The sequence below is a fragment of the Morus notabilis genome, unplaced genomic scaffold (assembly GCF_000414095.1).
Source record: "Morus notabilis unplaced genomic scaffold, ASM41409v2 Scaffold94, whole genome shotgun sequence".
NCBI classification, from domain to species: Eukaryota; Viridiplantae; Streptophyta; class Magnoliopsida; order Rosales; family Moraceae; genus Morus; species Morus notabilis.
Genome location: NW_010363899.1, coordinates 35,981 through 52,577, shown reverse-complemented (window position 1 = coordinate 52,577; position 16,597 = coordinate 35,981). Strand labels below are relative to the sequence as shown.

At 32.5% G+C, this 16,597-nt stretch overlaps 2 protein-coding genes across 2 annotated transcripts; one reads left to right on the top strand and one right to left on the bottom strand.

Annotated features, from left to right (window-relative positions):
* The first annotated feature begins 601 nt into the window (after positions 1-601).
* Positions 602-2,909, top strand: LOC21388435 (microsomal glutathione S-transferase 3). Its single transcript, XM_010105153.2, has 4 exons — positions 602-848; positions 980-1,055; positions 1,299-1,471; positions 2,520-2,909. Exons 1-4 carry the CDS (start codon positions 736-738, stop codon positions 2,593-2,595), a joined length of 438 nt encoding a protein of 145 aa, XP_010103455.1. The 5' UTR covers positions 602-735; the 3' UTR covers positions 2,596-2,909.
* Positions 2,910-11,383: 8,474 nt separating this feature from the next.
* Positions 11,384-16,449, bottom strand: LOC21388434 (NADH dehydrogenase [ubiquinone] iron-sulfur protein 1, mitochondrial). Its single transcript, XM_010105152.2, has 5 exons — positions 15,899-16,449; positions 15,100-15,346; positions 13,788-14,082; positions 12,602-12,976; positions 11,384-12,410 (listed from the first exon to the last, which is right to left on the bottom strand). Exons 1-5 carry the CDS (start codon positions 16,329-16,331, stop codon positions 11,511-11,513), a joined length of 2,250 nt encoding a protein of 749 aa, XP_010103454.1. The 5' UTR covers positions 16,332-16,449; the 3' UTR covers positions 11,384-11,510.
* Positions 16,450-16,597: the final 148 nt, after the last annotated feature.

Sequence of the window (16,597 nt, the reverse complement as noted above, 5' to 3'; positions counted from 1 at the left end):
AATTTTAGCCTGGCCTGATCCATAAGTTAAGGCCTGGTTGGGTTCGGGCCAACAGTGTCAAGTCACGGGTCACTTATTTGACTCAATCCAGACATACAGCTCTAATAGTATGGTAATAAACTTGGTCAAGACTCAAAAATCAAAATGGAGAATTTCCCGTAAAAAAAAACAAAAAAAACAAGAAAAGAAACACCCTAAAAGAAAGCCTTTCTGATAGGAAAAAAAATGCTATCAGTAATAGAGTCATCTAATTTATATTAAAAAATGTTAGTTTTATATTTTGACATACTTTAATCAATAAAATTGGTCTATTAGACAAACTCTAAGAATAATAAAAGTGATTCATTTTATCGATTTGGGTTTTTAATTTTATATTTTTATTGTAAAAATTTTTAAAAAATATTACATTTAATTTTTTTACTATAATAAAAAATTTTCATAAAATATTATATTTTAACTCAAATTAAAAATTTAAATCTCAACTTAAATTGAAAACTCAAACTCACAGTGTGAACGGGCCGAATACACTATTTTGCTTGACGAGAAAGTCAAGAACCGCCTATAAAAACAACGAGTCCCACAACAAAATAACACCAAGAGGAGAAATCAGATTCCAGAAGCCTCTTTGCTTATATATATATATTTTTTCCCTTCAGCCCTATCTATCGAATATCGACCTCCAAAGTCAAATCCTTATAAGTAATATTTTGCTTTCAATCTCCAGATCAGAAGAAAATGGCCGACATAGATTTTCTTCCGAGAGAGTACGGATACGTGGCTCTTGTTCTTGTTTTCTACTGCTTTCTTAATTTCTGGATGGGTTTTCAAGTCGGCAAGGCCCGCAGAAAGTAAGTAAAAAGTTCCTCTCTTTAATTAATTTCTATCCTTTAAATCTTCTATGGGGTTTTTTTTGTATTTTTCGTATTTTTTTTTTTTTGCACAAAGAATCCTTCTTATTAATGGTGAGAGTTTTCAACAGGTATAAGGTGCCATATCCAACTCTCTATGCCTCTGAATCTGAAAACAAAGATGCCAAGCTCTTTAACTGTATTCAGGTATGTTTTTATCTGTTTTCTTTTTTCTCTCACACTTTTTTTTTTTTATCAACTCAAAACGGTATTAGAAATTGAGAAAAAAATTAGGAAAAAATTGTATAATAAACTGAATAGTAGTGGTGGAGTGGTTTTTTAACCTTATTTTATAAAAGGGTATAAATTTATTTTTTTATTTTTTTATTTTTTAAGAATGCAAAAGAAAAGGGTACATTTGTAATTGAAGGTTAAAATTGGTATTGGCAGAGAGGGCACCAGAACTCTCTGGAATATATGCCCATGTTTTTTGTGCTGATGGTATTGGGAGGAATTAGGCATCCTTGCATATGCGCCGGCCTTGGATCTCTCTACATCGTCACCCGCTATTTCTACTTCGAAGGATATTCCACCGGGGACCCACAAAAGCGCCTCTCCATTGGGTTCGTCTCATCCTCTCTCTCTTATTTTTTATTAATATGTTTCCACAAGTAATATCAATACTTTCATAAAGTCTTTAAAAAAAAAAAAAAAATTGTAGGACTTCTCATTTTGTTCCGTTATTGATGGAAAAAGAGTAATCTTCGTAAATACTTATAAAAGTGTGAATTAAAATTTTTATTTTGTATTCTTAATTTATAACTTTTTTACTTAAATAATTACACTAATAAAAATATATTTATAAGAGTAATAAATAAAGACGTGTGTAGTTTACTAAATAAGAATAAATACATCATGTAGTTTACTAAATAAGAATAAGAATAAGTACATCAAGTAAATTTATGCACTTTTAAAAATAAATTTTTTATTTTTTATGAAAAAAAAGAAACCTATTTAGTTCACGTGTTAAGTCAATAATTTTAATTTATTGACAGAAGTTTTATGAGATAAATATTAATAGAAAATTTTGAAATTCAAAAAATTTGAGAGAAAAACACGGTAACATAATCAAATTCATAAATTTAAATATAAGCCTTCAGTTTATAGAACTTGTGTGGGCCCATTATATAGGAATAGAGTATTCTCTCTCGTTTTTTTTTTTTTTTAAATGAAGTCATAATGGTTCATGACGGGTCATTGGGATGGACCTAAACTCACAAGTGATATTATGGGCGTGTTTAGAATTCTTTTTAAAATAATTTTATTTTTTTGTATAAAAAATAATTCATTTTTTTCTTATTTTACATTTAGTCAGAAAATTATTGTTATTTTTATTTTTATTTTTATTAAGTCAAATATCGTTTTGAAAATATTTTTATTTTTATTTTTTTTTAAATGTGAAAAATAAAAATGAGATTAATTTCAAATACGGCTTATAAGAGCCTATATCGGTGTTGCCTTACGTGGGATTGTCTTGCCAAAGCTCTTGAAAACTACCTCTGCCCACATTTCCTAAAGTAATTAGAATTTGTGACTATTAATACTTGATTGATTTTTGTTTATGCTGCAAATAATGCTTGATTAATTGGTTTCTCTTTTTTGGGACAATAGGAAGTACGGATTCTTGGCGTTGATGGGGCTTATGGTATGCACCATTTCCTTTGGGGTTAGTCTTCTGCGTGCTTAACCGACTATAAATTTGCTCAGCGGTGCCATCCCATTATCTGCAACACTAGTTTCCCTTTTGTCCTTTTTCTTTTTTTTTTTCTTCCTTTTTTCTCTTACTAGGTCAAGAATAAGAAAAAGAAAAAGCCCAATATTGTTTTGGGCTTGAAAGAGTTTCAGTTGTGTTTTATCTCGACAAATAAAAATGCATCTTTCAGTCACGGTGGCGGCTTGTAATAGTTAGTGGGCTTGTAGTGTGTAGTCTTCAAATTGCGACAAAATGTCTCGAGAATCTGAGATTGACCGAGTAATTGAAGAAATCTATTTCCTTTGGAATAGGCATAATGCAATGCTTACTTTAAGTATAGTTGGGATGAGTAGTAGTTCTTCTAAAAGCTCTCAAACTATTTTCACAAAAAAGAAAGACTGATTTGAGTTTCACGTGACAGATATTTAAAGATTTGGTATCAAAATAAGGAACAAAAATGTTTTCAAAAGGTATCTTCTTTAAATCTAATACGACATTCAATTTACGAGAGCCACTTTGTTCCATGTTATGTGATCTGGCTGTCCCTTTTCTTCTTTCTTCTCTTCTTCTAGTACAACATTCAACTTGCGCTCTCACAAATTTAATTCACACCCCACTTTGTTCCATGTCATCTGATCTTGCTGTCCCTGATAGTTTTAATATCTAATGCGACATTCAATTTGGGCTCTCGCAAATTTAACGTTTAGTTTATGAATTCAGAATCATAATTTAAAATCATTCTCGTTTTACATGTGTTTTTTGTGAAAGAAAAACACTGTAAAGAATCATAAATTATGATTTAGAATCATTGATGAATACATGACACAAACATTCCCGTCTCACACTACTTTGTTCCATGTCATGTGATCTGGTTGTCCTTGATAATTTTAACCACATTTTGGCATTAAATATTTTTAAAAATGTTTAAGTTAAACTACTAATTCCCGACTTTTGAGCATAATTACGTTTTGGTTTGTCAACTTTTAATTATAGCATATTGATCCATATATTTTCTTTTTTTATTGTTTTGATACATGATAGTAAAATTGACGAATGATTTTGAAATTTAACAAAGATAATTATGTGTCCATCGCTTACTTTAAAATTTTACAGAAAGTATTACGTTATATGTAAAATTTTCTATTTGTTACAATCAAAACCTATTAAAAACCGTATAGCACACATAATGTATTTGTTCCTTTTAGATTACATATGTTCTTTTATTTACACTAGTAGGGGGAATAACTTTATGAGTTGGGATCCCGCGTCAAAATACATAGGTCTCGTTCATTTTATCGATTCGAGTTTTCAGTTTTAGATTTTCACAGTTAAAAAATCTCAGAAAATGTCACATCTAACTTTTTCTGTTATAGTTAAAAACTCTCAGAAAATGTCAAATGTCAAATCTCAGTTCTAATTGAAAACTCGAATCTCCAAGCAAACAAGGCCGTATTGTTCTTAGAAACTAAGTCCATTAATTGGAGGAAGAAGAAAAACAAAATATTTCAAAAGATCACATAAAAAAGAATCAAAGTTATTTAACAGTTCTGAAAAAATATTTAAGTAAGGAGATATTTAAAAAGAATTATTTTATTGAAAGAATGTGAGAAAAAGAAAGTATTTAAAAAAAAGATATTGTTAAAAAAATAAAATGTGAAAAAATATTAGAGAAAAAAAACAAAAAAGGATAATAGGCAAAAGAAAAAGAAAAAGAAATTAAAAAAGAAGAAGAGGTAAAAAGAAAATTAAACGGTATAGGATATTTAAGTAAAAAAAAAAAAGAAGAAAAAGAAGAAGAAGAAGTAATAAGAAATCAAAAGTGAAAAAAATAAAAAAACAAAAACAAAACATGGAGGAGTAAATTAGAGATTAAAATATGGTAAAAAAAGAAGCAACTTCTTTGACTTTTTTATGTATGTTGAGATGATGAGAGAGGATAATTAATATTATAACTTAAAACTAGCGTTTTTTCTTTTGGGAAAATAAAACTAGCATATTTTAGCACCCATTAGAAATTTTATCCCATACCTAAACTTCCACTCTAATTCACCAAATGAAAAGGAAAAATTACAAAGTATAAAACGGATCTGAATCATAGCTTGCAAAATAAAACTTTAAAAGATGAACAAAAATAGGGGAAAAAATATAAGAAATTATGGAACCTAAATTATTTTATTTTTACCCTTTCAATTCCCACTTTTTAAGTGCCGCGTAAGAAAAAATAAAAAATAAAAAAGTAAAGAAAAACCAATGTAAAGAAAAAAGTAAATGAAAAATTTGAATGCAAGAGAAAATTTAAATTTTGCCAATGGAGTGAGGATGGTGAACTTAGAGAGGAGCGGCGATGATAGCGAACATGGAGATGGGCAACAACAATGATGCACGGTCATTGAGATTTGAGAGAAAACATTAAGGTTTAGGAGGGGAAGAAATTAGAGAGAGAATGGGAAAGAGAGAGAATGAGGAAGTAAGGAAGTGAGATGATGATTTGAGAGAAAGATTTAGAGTTTGGAAAGAAGAGAGTGCTCGATAATATAAAAGGGAAAGAAAAAGTTTCAAAATTTGAAAAGAAAATGATGAGCGGGAAAAAATCTGCCATTTTTTAATGAAAATTTTTGACATTTAACCACTATTTTTCAAAAATAGTCGTTAAATGTTGGATAGACAGTCGTTAAATGTTAAAAATTAGACGACATTTTTTAAAAACCGTCGTCTAATGTGCTTGAATTTCTCAATTTTATTTTTTTCGTATACATTAGATGATTGTTTTTAAAAACTGTCGTCTAATATATAGTATGAAATTTTCGAAACACAGAAATCTTCGTTTCATATTTTTTCATCACATTAGACGACATCTTTTCTTAAAATGTTGTTAAATAAGCGCACTATAATGTAAAATTTGTTGTAATGCCTTCTGCTATAATTTATGTCAAAAATTGATAGAAAAGAAAAAGAGAGTAATGCAGTTACGTAGTCTTTTTATTTGGATTTTTGTTAAAAAAAATAAAAATAAAAACTATATAACGTCTACACTTAACCCCTCTTTTTATATGATTAAGTGAGAGAGGATAAAGTGAGAGTTTTTAAAATTTATAAAAAAAATTGAAAACGGTCCTAAAATTCAGAGGCACTAAGAATCAGATTAACCCCTTTTTTTTTTTCCATATCTTTCTTTTTCTTTCCGAATTAACTTCTCTCTCTTTTTCTTCTCTTTTGTTTTCATCACGTATAACGAGCTTCCGGCAAAGTTATAAATAATTTATCAGCAAAAATTCCATACAAATTTTCTCTCATCAATCAATCAATTATTGCGGATAAGTTTTCGAAATGCAAATGTTGATGATTAAATGCATTGATCATGAGGAGTGGATCTTAATAAATGGTGAGGTTGGAGTTTCTCTTAATAGAAAGTGACAGAGATTAACAGAAAAAACTGATGCTAGCATTAATTTTAGGCTGAATTTCTCATATTAACTTTTTTTTAATTCTTTTTTCTTTCTATTTTTAGAGTGGGAAACTTTTACGTGCAATAGGTCTCTTTTGCAAGTGTAATGATGTTTGGTAGAGGGATTCGTTCTCTGATTCGAATCATGATTCGTGGTTCGCTACAGTATTTTCTCTCACAAAAAATTTACGTAAATCGAAAATGGTTCGAATCACATGGTTTGAATCCTCCAACCAAACGTCGATGTGCTTAAGCACGTTGATGCCAGCTAATTAACCTCTCTCTTTTCATCATTTTTTTCTTTTTAATCTTTTTAACACAAAAATGACGTAAGATATATAATGCATAGCTGAGTATACAATTAAATGATGTCCTAGCATTATAAGTATATGTATATATATGTACACACATATATAACATACACGTAAAATTATTATAAAACAAGTAAATAAGAATAAGTACATCATGTAGTTTGCTACACACGTAAAATTATTATAAATTTCGGGCAAGATACGTACATATATCAATTTCTTGCTACCTACTAATTAATAATTACCTTGAATTCTAATATTTGTAGATTTATATTGTCATCTATGTGGAGGTTTTTTTTTTCTTTACTTTGATTGGAAAATATTTATGTACATTCATGTATTAAGCTTAAACTTGCGGATTATCGAAAAGGACAAAAGCCGTAAATGAATGTTATCTCTATCTTGCACATAATTATTGACCTGAATATTCGAAAGAAACGAGGAAGAAAACTAATATGAACGTCAAGAACCAAAGCAACTTAATAGCCATAATATTCCTTTTCCACTAGCTACATATAAATAAACAACAATTGCCTGGCTTTATACGTATATATATATATATATATATTATTCAATATTTGAAATACGAGTACTTTTTACACCAATATTTACTTAAATTAACGAAATATTTTCTTTCCTACAACATGAGATAAAAACATGATCAGTAAGTCATTTTCTCAATCAAATCCGAAAGTCATCAATACGAGACAACATTAGAAATGATAAATAACACAGTATTTATATATTTTTTTAATATCACAATATTTATTTTTTGAAACAAGCAATTAATTATATTGTCCTTTGCCATTATGAAAAGTTTTCCTCTCTATTTTTTTGATAATTATGTCATTTTTTCCTCTTTCCTTTTCCTAAGCTCTTCCTTCTCTTTCCTAGAAAAAATTACCTAAATGGAACTATGGTTTTGCTTTTTCATTGTGTATAATAACGATTCTTGCCACAAGTACTAATTTATTATCTTAAAATACGAATTCCATACAAATTTGTCTCCTCTCAAGCAAAATTGGGGAAAAGTTTTTGAAATGAAACTTTTGAATGAATGCATTGACCAGGTGGGTTTTGTAAAGGTCATTTTTTCAAAAAGGGAAAGTAAATTATGATGTTTGTTTACTATATTCATTCTTAATTATGAATCATGATTCATGATTTTCTACAGTGATTTTCTTTCACAAAAAATACACATAAAATGAGAATGGTTCTGAAACATGCTTCTGAATACATGAACCAAACGTCCAAGATTCACTGCACGGAAAACTCAATACAAACACCCACACAATCTTTTACTGAGGGGAATACGACACCGGCAAATAACTAATTTAATTTGTAAGCTCGAATTAAATAGTACTCAAGTGAAATTGTGTGTATCAAGATCTCAATACATACATACACCAAAAGAGGTACATCAAATCGAATACACACCCAACTATTTGGTAGATATTCTATATATTATTAATAAAAATATCTAATCAACTGATATTATTGAGAATCTCATAGCATTATGTCTAAAAATACCTACCAAGAAACAATCATAAACTTTTTCTCCTATTCGGCATGTGTACTTTTTCGAAGCAAAAAAAAAAAAAAAAACAAAATTAGTTGCAACATTTTTTTTTTTTGGAACAAGTTGTAACTTAGAGCCCGTTTGGTTGAAGGATTCGTTTTTTGATTTGAATCATGATTCATGGTTCGTTACAGTATTTTCTCTCATAAAAAATACACGTAAATAAAAAATGATTCTAATCTCATAGTTCTAATCCACGAACCAAACGGGCTCTTAATAAAAGCATAAACAGTTTGGCCACCTCGATCTTGACCAATGTTAGCTAGTTAAGGATTCAACTTGATTGTCTCGTGATACCCAATGATCTCTTCATGTCGAGAGATTTCCATATGATGCTCACGGTGTGTACATGGTTAGTACTACAAGGACAACCAGTCAACCATGTGCACAAGATATTCATAGAATATATATATATATATATGCAGTAATAGATTCAGGAGTTATCGGTAGAAAGGGCTAAATTTTTTTTTAATTAAGATTATATTAACATGTATATATATGTAACAATTTGTTTATTAAATTAATTCATGCCCAATAAAATGTAGAGAACTATTAATTTAAAAGGATTAAATCTAATTTATACACATATTTATTATATTAAAATTAAAACTACTATAGGCTCCCCTCTCTCCGTCATTTTATATATATATATATATATATAACATATCGATGAAGAGATATCCAGAGAATTCACATATTTTCTGTTGGTGATAAAAACGGTATTCGTATGCTTCTACAAGGAGTGGTTGTTTTTATTTTGGTGCTTCCATGGCTATCAAATATGTATCTGATGATGAATGAAATGTATTTTTTAGTGGACTAATTTTTTAAATATGATTAGAATATGGAAACTTTTTTGAGAGGAAATATGAACATAGTTAATAAAACTATATACTGTCGAAATTTTTATTGTTTATTGTATTCTTATTCAATTCAAATTGAAATTTGAATGTCTCAAATATTAAGTATTTTGCTAAAAAAAATCGTGTATTATATATCCGTACGTGTACTGTTTTTATTTTTCGTATAATACAATTCTTCTTAAATTCTAATGAAATGATTCCATAAAATTTTCTTTAAATTTAAAATATAAACCTTGGCCCATTCAAAAGCATCACCGGAACTCCATTCTTCTTAGAAATCTCTTTTGAAAAGATTATTTAAAAACTCACCCATAATATTGATACAAGTTTTTAATTAATATCTATCTATCTATAAGTATTGTTATTTTAGCCGCAAGATATTAATCTAACGTTTGTAATAAATTTGATCGTTCACTAAAAAATTTAATAATAATTAATGAGATTAGATTTTTATCACTCAACATCATTAAATTTTTTTATTTAATGGTAACCACAAAAAAAAAAAACCATTAAAAACTCATCTATACATCATCATACTAAGCACATGAAACTTCTCAAAACCAATGGCCGCTTTTTAAACAAGTACTAATTAAATTCGCTTGAAGCAACTAAAGATCACTTATTTAGCACTTTCACATGTAGAGTAACACATGACAAATTAAATACATTACACGTTTTTAAGCATAATTAACTAATTGTACATGATATGCACACATATAGGGGACTTTGAACCGACTTAATAAATTTTACTTAATTACGCAATAACATACGCCCCACACTTGCCCGGCAGGTTTATGACATTCTCCTCTAATAAATGATGCTGGATGACGCATTTGGCATCTCGTAGTACAATTTATATCATGTTTACCGGTATTTTATTACCAAGAGAAACTACTTTCTTGCAATCTGGTAAACAAAAGGCCAAAGCAAAAATAGAATTACATGATTAGTATATAGACTATATATATATATATATATATATATATTTCTTAGTAGACATTACGCCGTAAATTTGTTAATATCTTAATTTATCTATTAAATTTCTCATATATAGTAAATGATCGGTTAAATGAGTTATTAATTTTCAATTGGTAAAATACACTTTCCTTACCATGTTTATTTTCACTTTTGCAACGCTAGAAAACCTGTTAAGTTTCTTTAAAAAAAAAAAAAAGTTGTTGTAGATGTGAGCAAAAATTAATATAGCCCCCTTAATCATGAAATAAAATAGATATCTTTCAGAAATGCAGTTTTATCTCTATCTAGAAAAATTGAAGTTTTTCATAAAACTAACCCGATTGCTGGAATATGAGGAAGAAAATTAATATGAACCTCAAGAACAAGAAATAGAGTGATTTGTCGCCCATATTCATGTTAAAGCGGTACATAAATAGCTATACCGAATCAACTTTTCAATAGGTTTTTATAGTGTACTTTTTTTTTTTTTTTGGGCTCAAAAAGGTTTATATAGTGTATTTCTTCCGGAGAAAAAAATATTTAGGGGTTGTTCTTTTAGAGTGTGACTTAAGTGTAATTTTTGAGTTATAATTTGAGTTAAATTTGTAACTTGAATAAAGTTGAGTAAAGTTGAATAAAGTTGAAACTTAAAAGAACGTGAACTTAAATAAAATTGTAACTTGAATTTAAATTTTTTTTTTAATTTTATTGCAAAAGAACAACCCTTAGTTTTTTATGATTTTTACAAGTACCCCTTAATTATATTTATCGATAGTATATTCCAAAAGGATACCTTTTGGCACCCGTGAACGTCACATGGCAAACTGTATACGTGTAAGTTTCAATAAACTATAGCTTTTTTCCCCCCCTTATTTTTTAGTTTTCGTAACATTAAATAGGGTGACTCTAGCACTAACTTGTTGCCTCTTGAGGTTTAATTATTTGGTAGTTTTCAATCTAATAATGAGTAAGATAACGTGATAAAATAACTAAGTTTGCTTAAAAGCAAAGTTATTTCTCTTACGGGATTTCTCTCTTTTTTTTAGACCTTAGGAACAATGTAAAAGTTCAATATTTTACATCTATGTACACTTAGAGATAAATGCACTTTTCATGTAAAATAATTAAAAGCAAGACATATACAAAAACTATCGTTGCAAGTTAGTTTTATTATATAGAACGTCATACTGAACTTAAAACAGTTTGCAAGTTACGAGATCTGAATAGATTACTTAAATCAATTGGTTATGCTCAGAGAATGAATTTTGTTTTGGTCATTTAAGTTAAAATTTCATGCCTAGGCGGTTGAAGTTGATCATATATGAATACCATAAATCAGCTGAGTTGAAAAGAAACATCCAATCTAACTTGCTCAGATTAGATTATGTTGGCTTTTAGACAAAACAAAAAGATTAAAAATTAGTTAAGAAGATTCAAATAACCAACTCTTTGATTAGGTTATGCATAGCAAAGAACGACTGTATATCGACTGATTTTCGTACCTTCGGCACATCCATGCTTTCCTTCACCATAAATGTTCACAAAACCGAGAATTTTGGGAAACCCCAAGTTATAGAAGCGAAAGTTTTACAGCAAAAATGTTTTTATATTGCAGAACAAATTACAGTCAAAGAAAGCCTAAAATCATTTTTATTGGAAGTACTTCCAATGTTTCCAGAAGCTCTGGCCAAACGAAGAGAATAAATAAAAGAAAATTTGAAGCTTTATTGAAATAGTACAAATTCGACCATTTCTCACTTCTTCAACAGTGATGCACTGCATTGTGCCATTATCTTTGATGCCCTGGTGATGGAATCAGTCATGTAAAAGTTCTCAACAGCTGTTCTGAAGGAATCCTGACTCAATTTCTGAGCGACTTTAGGCTTCAAGGAAGGCGAAAAAGTAGCTGGCTCTCTTTCGTTGACGTGCGAGAGGTTTGGTGCCACGGTTCTGATCCGGGATCGAATTGCCCCGAGTGAATCATAGGGCAGTGGAATCCCTGATACCTCCGATAGAGCCCTAATAATCTTCCAATCATCCCTGGCATCACCAACTGTTGGAACAGCAGGCAGTGTCTGTTGAGTGCAACCTTCGGTATTTTCGTATGTACCTTCCTTCTCACTGAATGCTGATGCAGGAAGAATTACATTGGCGCGGTACACACTCCGATCCCCGTGGTGCCCCTGATAAACCACAAAGGCGTCAGCTGGAACCTTCTCCAAGTTCACATCATCTGCACCCATCAGATACACAAACTTTGCGGACTCGATGCTGTTTTCAGACTCCGGCACAAGTCCAAGGTCAAGTGCCGCAGCCTGAGCAGCGCTGAGAAGCAATACATTGTAACCATTCCAATCAGGTCTGATAGCTTTCGAATATTCAGCAATGGTCTCAACAGCAGAAAAAATTGCATCCTTGTCTTTCCTATCAAAGAGCCCGGCCCCAAGAATAATAACAGGGTTTTTGGCATTCAAGAGAGCCGAGGAAAAGGGATGGCGACGCTCAGCCAGTTCTGCTAGCGTTTGAGGACCTGTGCCAAGATGTTGGTGATCATAGTTGAAATCTGTTTCAGGACCAAGATACCCAACTTTAGCATTGGTAGCTCTAACTGTTTTCCGGATTCTAGCATTTATCATAGCAGCTTCAATCCTTGGCTGTCAATTAGAAATTAAAGAATGGAGATTAGTATTTAATCATGCTTAAAACACAAGTTGTTAACATGCAGCCATCTTATAGCTAAATATAAGCGTGTAAAAGAATATAAGCGTGTAAAAGACACAGGATCATTTTGTACCAAGTAGTGCGCTAAAGTTAAAAAATGAAACAAAGGACGTCGGGACAATACCTGGGTACCAATCAAGAGAAAAACATCTGCCTTCTCAAGATCAGCAATGCTAGTGTTCATCAGATACATAGATCGGAGATCAGCATCATGATGGGCACCATTTCTTTCACACCAAACATTGTTAGACCCCAATTTGTTCAAGAAATCTTTTAGTGCCATCATGGACTCTGCATCAGACAGCTGACCAGCAACCCCCACAATTTCCTCTGGTTTAACTTGATTAACAACTTCAGCAACTACAGCAAGGGCATCACGCCAACTCACAGGCTTAAAGCGCCCATCAGCACCACGAATCATAGGGTCGTTTAGCCTTTGCCTCTTCAAACCATCATAACAGAAACGAGTCTTGTCTGATATCCATTCTTCATTTATGTCCTGCAATGTGAGGGAAATGGCATTACGGATTTGATACAGAACAACACTGAGAAAACAACTTTAAGGTCTACAGCCGTGAAGAATAGCCTTAAAAAATCCAATCACGAGTACTTCCTAGTGCCTTACAAAAGGCAAGCAGAGGAATTCTCAAGGTGATGGGAACCCATCAGAATTGGGTTCCGGGTGCTGTTGTATTGTGGGGCCCAACTTAAAACCTACGGGGCAGATCTTGCAGTAAACACTTTCAGCATCTATATAAAGCTTTGTCCTAAGTGCACAAGAACAGAAATTTCTTCTTACATGGAAAGCTCAGCAGAAGAAACAAATGGTGAAATATGTTTGCAATAAGTTATTGAGGTCAACAATTAAGAGAGAAAAGAACCAAATCAAGTACATTATATGCTTTTATAATGCACAGGTTTCCAACTTGCAACAAAAAAGTACTTTACAGATTCTATCAACCTACTAGATACAGTGAATACTCAGTTCAATGAACGTAGGTCTCTCACATATGGTTCTATTTTTCAACCACTAGTTTTTCACTTTTTCTTTATGAATATTTTAACCACTAGTTGAATGCCAATAAGCGTGAGCAATAACAGAACACAATCAAGCAACCCTTTTAAATATCATGCATAATCCAGTCATCATAATCATGGATGTCAATCCAGATAACAGGTTCGCACTTCAATTTGATCAACCAATTACCATAACATAAAGGATTTGGAAAGCTAAAACCTTTATCAATTCAAGAAAACACAGCTCAAAGGGCAATCAAAATCTGGCATCTAGTACATATTACAAGATATACCTCATTCAACCTTGGAAGGATGCGCATGACCTCTGGACCTCTACTGTCGATGCGAATGTTGGATCCTACGGCATCAGTAACATCGATGCTCTCAGTTCCTTTCAACTCCCAATTTCGGGCTTTAAATGCAAAAGGTTTTGAGGTCAGGGCTCCCACAGGACATATGTCTATCACATTTCCAGAAAGTTCACTTGTCATGAGTTTTCCAACATATGTTCCAATTTCTTCTCCACTTCCACGACCTAACATACCAAGGTCTTGAACCCCAGCAACCTCTGTTGCGAATCTAACACATCTGTTTGACCAGACACGTAGTTCACATTAGAAACTTCCTAGCTAGCTACAACTAATTAACTAATGACATAAATTGATTGATTCAATATCTGCATTCTGCACACTACAAACACGCGCACACAAGTATACATACATACGCTAGCTACAACTAATTAATTAATGACATAAATTGATTGATTCAATATCTGCATTTTGCACACTACAAACACGCACACACAAGTGTATATATATATATATATATCCAAACACTTGTAACAAACAGTTTTTTCAAAGAAACACCAAACATAAATGCTGTAAACAAAGCAGTGGAAGATCTTGGAATTTCCCTTGCGGATTTAGAAGAACAGCACGTTCGTTACCCTTTTGGTTTTTTGTTATTTAAAATTGCAAACAAGTATTAAGTAAACTTGTGATTGGCAACATAATCTAAAGCTGCACTGTCAAAATAAGGCTGCATTCCGTGATTCAAAAAATAACTGCTCCAATAAAGATTTTAAGCAGAAAACTAGAAACAAAAAAAATTAAAGTCCACACATCTCCAGAATAATCAGAGAAAAGTTTTCAATGTCATAGTGAGCTCGGAAGGATGTTTCAATTAAGGGAAAATAAGATTTTACCAAATTTTATTACATTACACAAGATACAACAGTGACAACAATTGTGAATGATATCCTTTTTGTTTGTACTAGAACGCAATTGAAGAAAAATAGAAGCCACTACTCAAAAGAAACTCATGGAAAACCACAACGTAAGGAGCAGGTTGCTATAAAAACATACGCTACTTAGAACTAACTGGAATGAAAAAGTTGACTTGTAAGAAAGAATTATCTTATAATAAACAGAAACTTTCACTGAATTAGTACATGAACCAACATGTGAAATGCTAATACGATAATTTGGTCGGTCAAACCAGTATATCAGTATTCTAGAAAGATTTTTTTCTCTACAAACAAAACAAAGTATGAATCCACGATGGGTATGTGAAAAAACATAGAAATGATCAATTAGAGCTTCTCACCTTGTACATTGAATGCACCTAGTCATTACAGTCTTCACCAGAGGACCAAGATTCTTATCCACCACAGATCTCTTCATCTCTGTGAAGCGGCCGCGATCAGACCCGAATGCCATGGACTGATCCTGGAGATCACATTCTCCACCCTGATCACAAATTGGACAATCTAATGGGTGATTCATCAGTAGGAACTCCATCACTCCTTCTCGGGCCTTCTTTGCTACTGGAGTATCAGTCTTTATTTTCATCCCTAAAATAAATTTTAAAAACAACAATAAATTACCAAAGCAAACAAAATAAAACACATTGTTTTTCAAAAGAACATTAAAATAGTGGGTGGGGGTGGAGGATAATTAGTTTTGGCTAAACGAACTATAAAAGGAGAAACTTCTAATGTCAAATAAAACCCTCAAACAATTCACAAGCTAGGAATTGAAGGTAATAATAACTGAATGGTATATCAAAAACAGTAGCAGTAGTACATTTGAAGATTACTAAGAGCTAAAGCATTCCATTGCATTTCATAGATAATAATTGAGCAAACAAACAAACCATTAGCCTGAACTAGAATCGATGAAAATGTCGGTGAATATCAGCAAAACCCCAATGCTAAAACATGATTCAACAAACTAGCAAAAACTAAATGTTTAGCACTCAAAGAAGCAGAAAAGAAAATCAGGTTTCATGAATTATCTCAAGATTATTGGACCTTAACCGAAAGAGAAATGATAATAAGCAAATCCGATCACTAGCTCAAGAGGTCAAACATCACAAACAACAAACAAAGAGGCGAAACCCTAACCAGGAAGCGCGGGCATGGCGCAGGAGGCGACGGGCTTGGGGGACTTCTCGACCTCAACGAGGCACATGCGGCAGTTGCCGGCGATGGAGAGGCGGCTGTGGTAGCAGAAGCGGGGGATATCGACGCCGGCAACCTCACAGGCCTGGAGGACCGTGAAGCCCTTCGGGATCTTCACCGGATAGCCATCGACGAACACCTCGATGGCGTCCTCCGGTGCGGGGCTGGGGAAGTGTACCCTGGCCCCGCCGACCGGCTTCCGAGGCGGGAGATCAGGCTCCGGATTTGCCGCCGCCGCCGCCGCAGCTGATTGGTCGGCGTTCTTGAGCTCCGGCGTGGAGGTGACGGCCCTGAGGAAGGAGGTCCTAGGGCTGAGGAATTTCGCCGTCGAGGTTGTGGGTCGGAGGACCCTGGAAGCGAGCAATCCCAACCCCATTAGTGTAGTTCCAGAGCTTGGTGAAGCTCTCCGAGCTGCAAGTGATACTGATCGATCGTGTAAGAGGAGATCTCTGAACTCTCGGCGACTGAGGGAGGAGATGTTTGGTTTTGTCTATGCGTACGACACTGCTGCTGCTCCTGCACGAATGGAAATTGGGATTGGAAATAGATGATGGGCCTTGACTTGTTGGGCTGGGCTTTGATCGGGCTTCACCTTTTGAGTTTGATTAAAAAAAAAAAGGATTTTTACGCATCTAGCAAAAA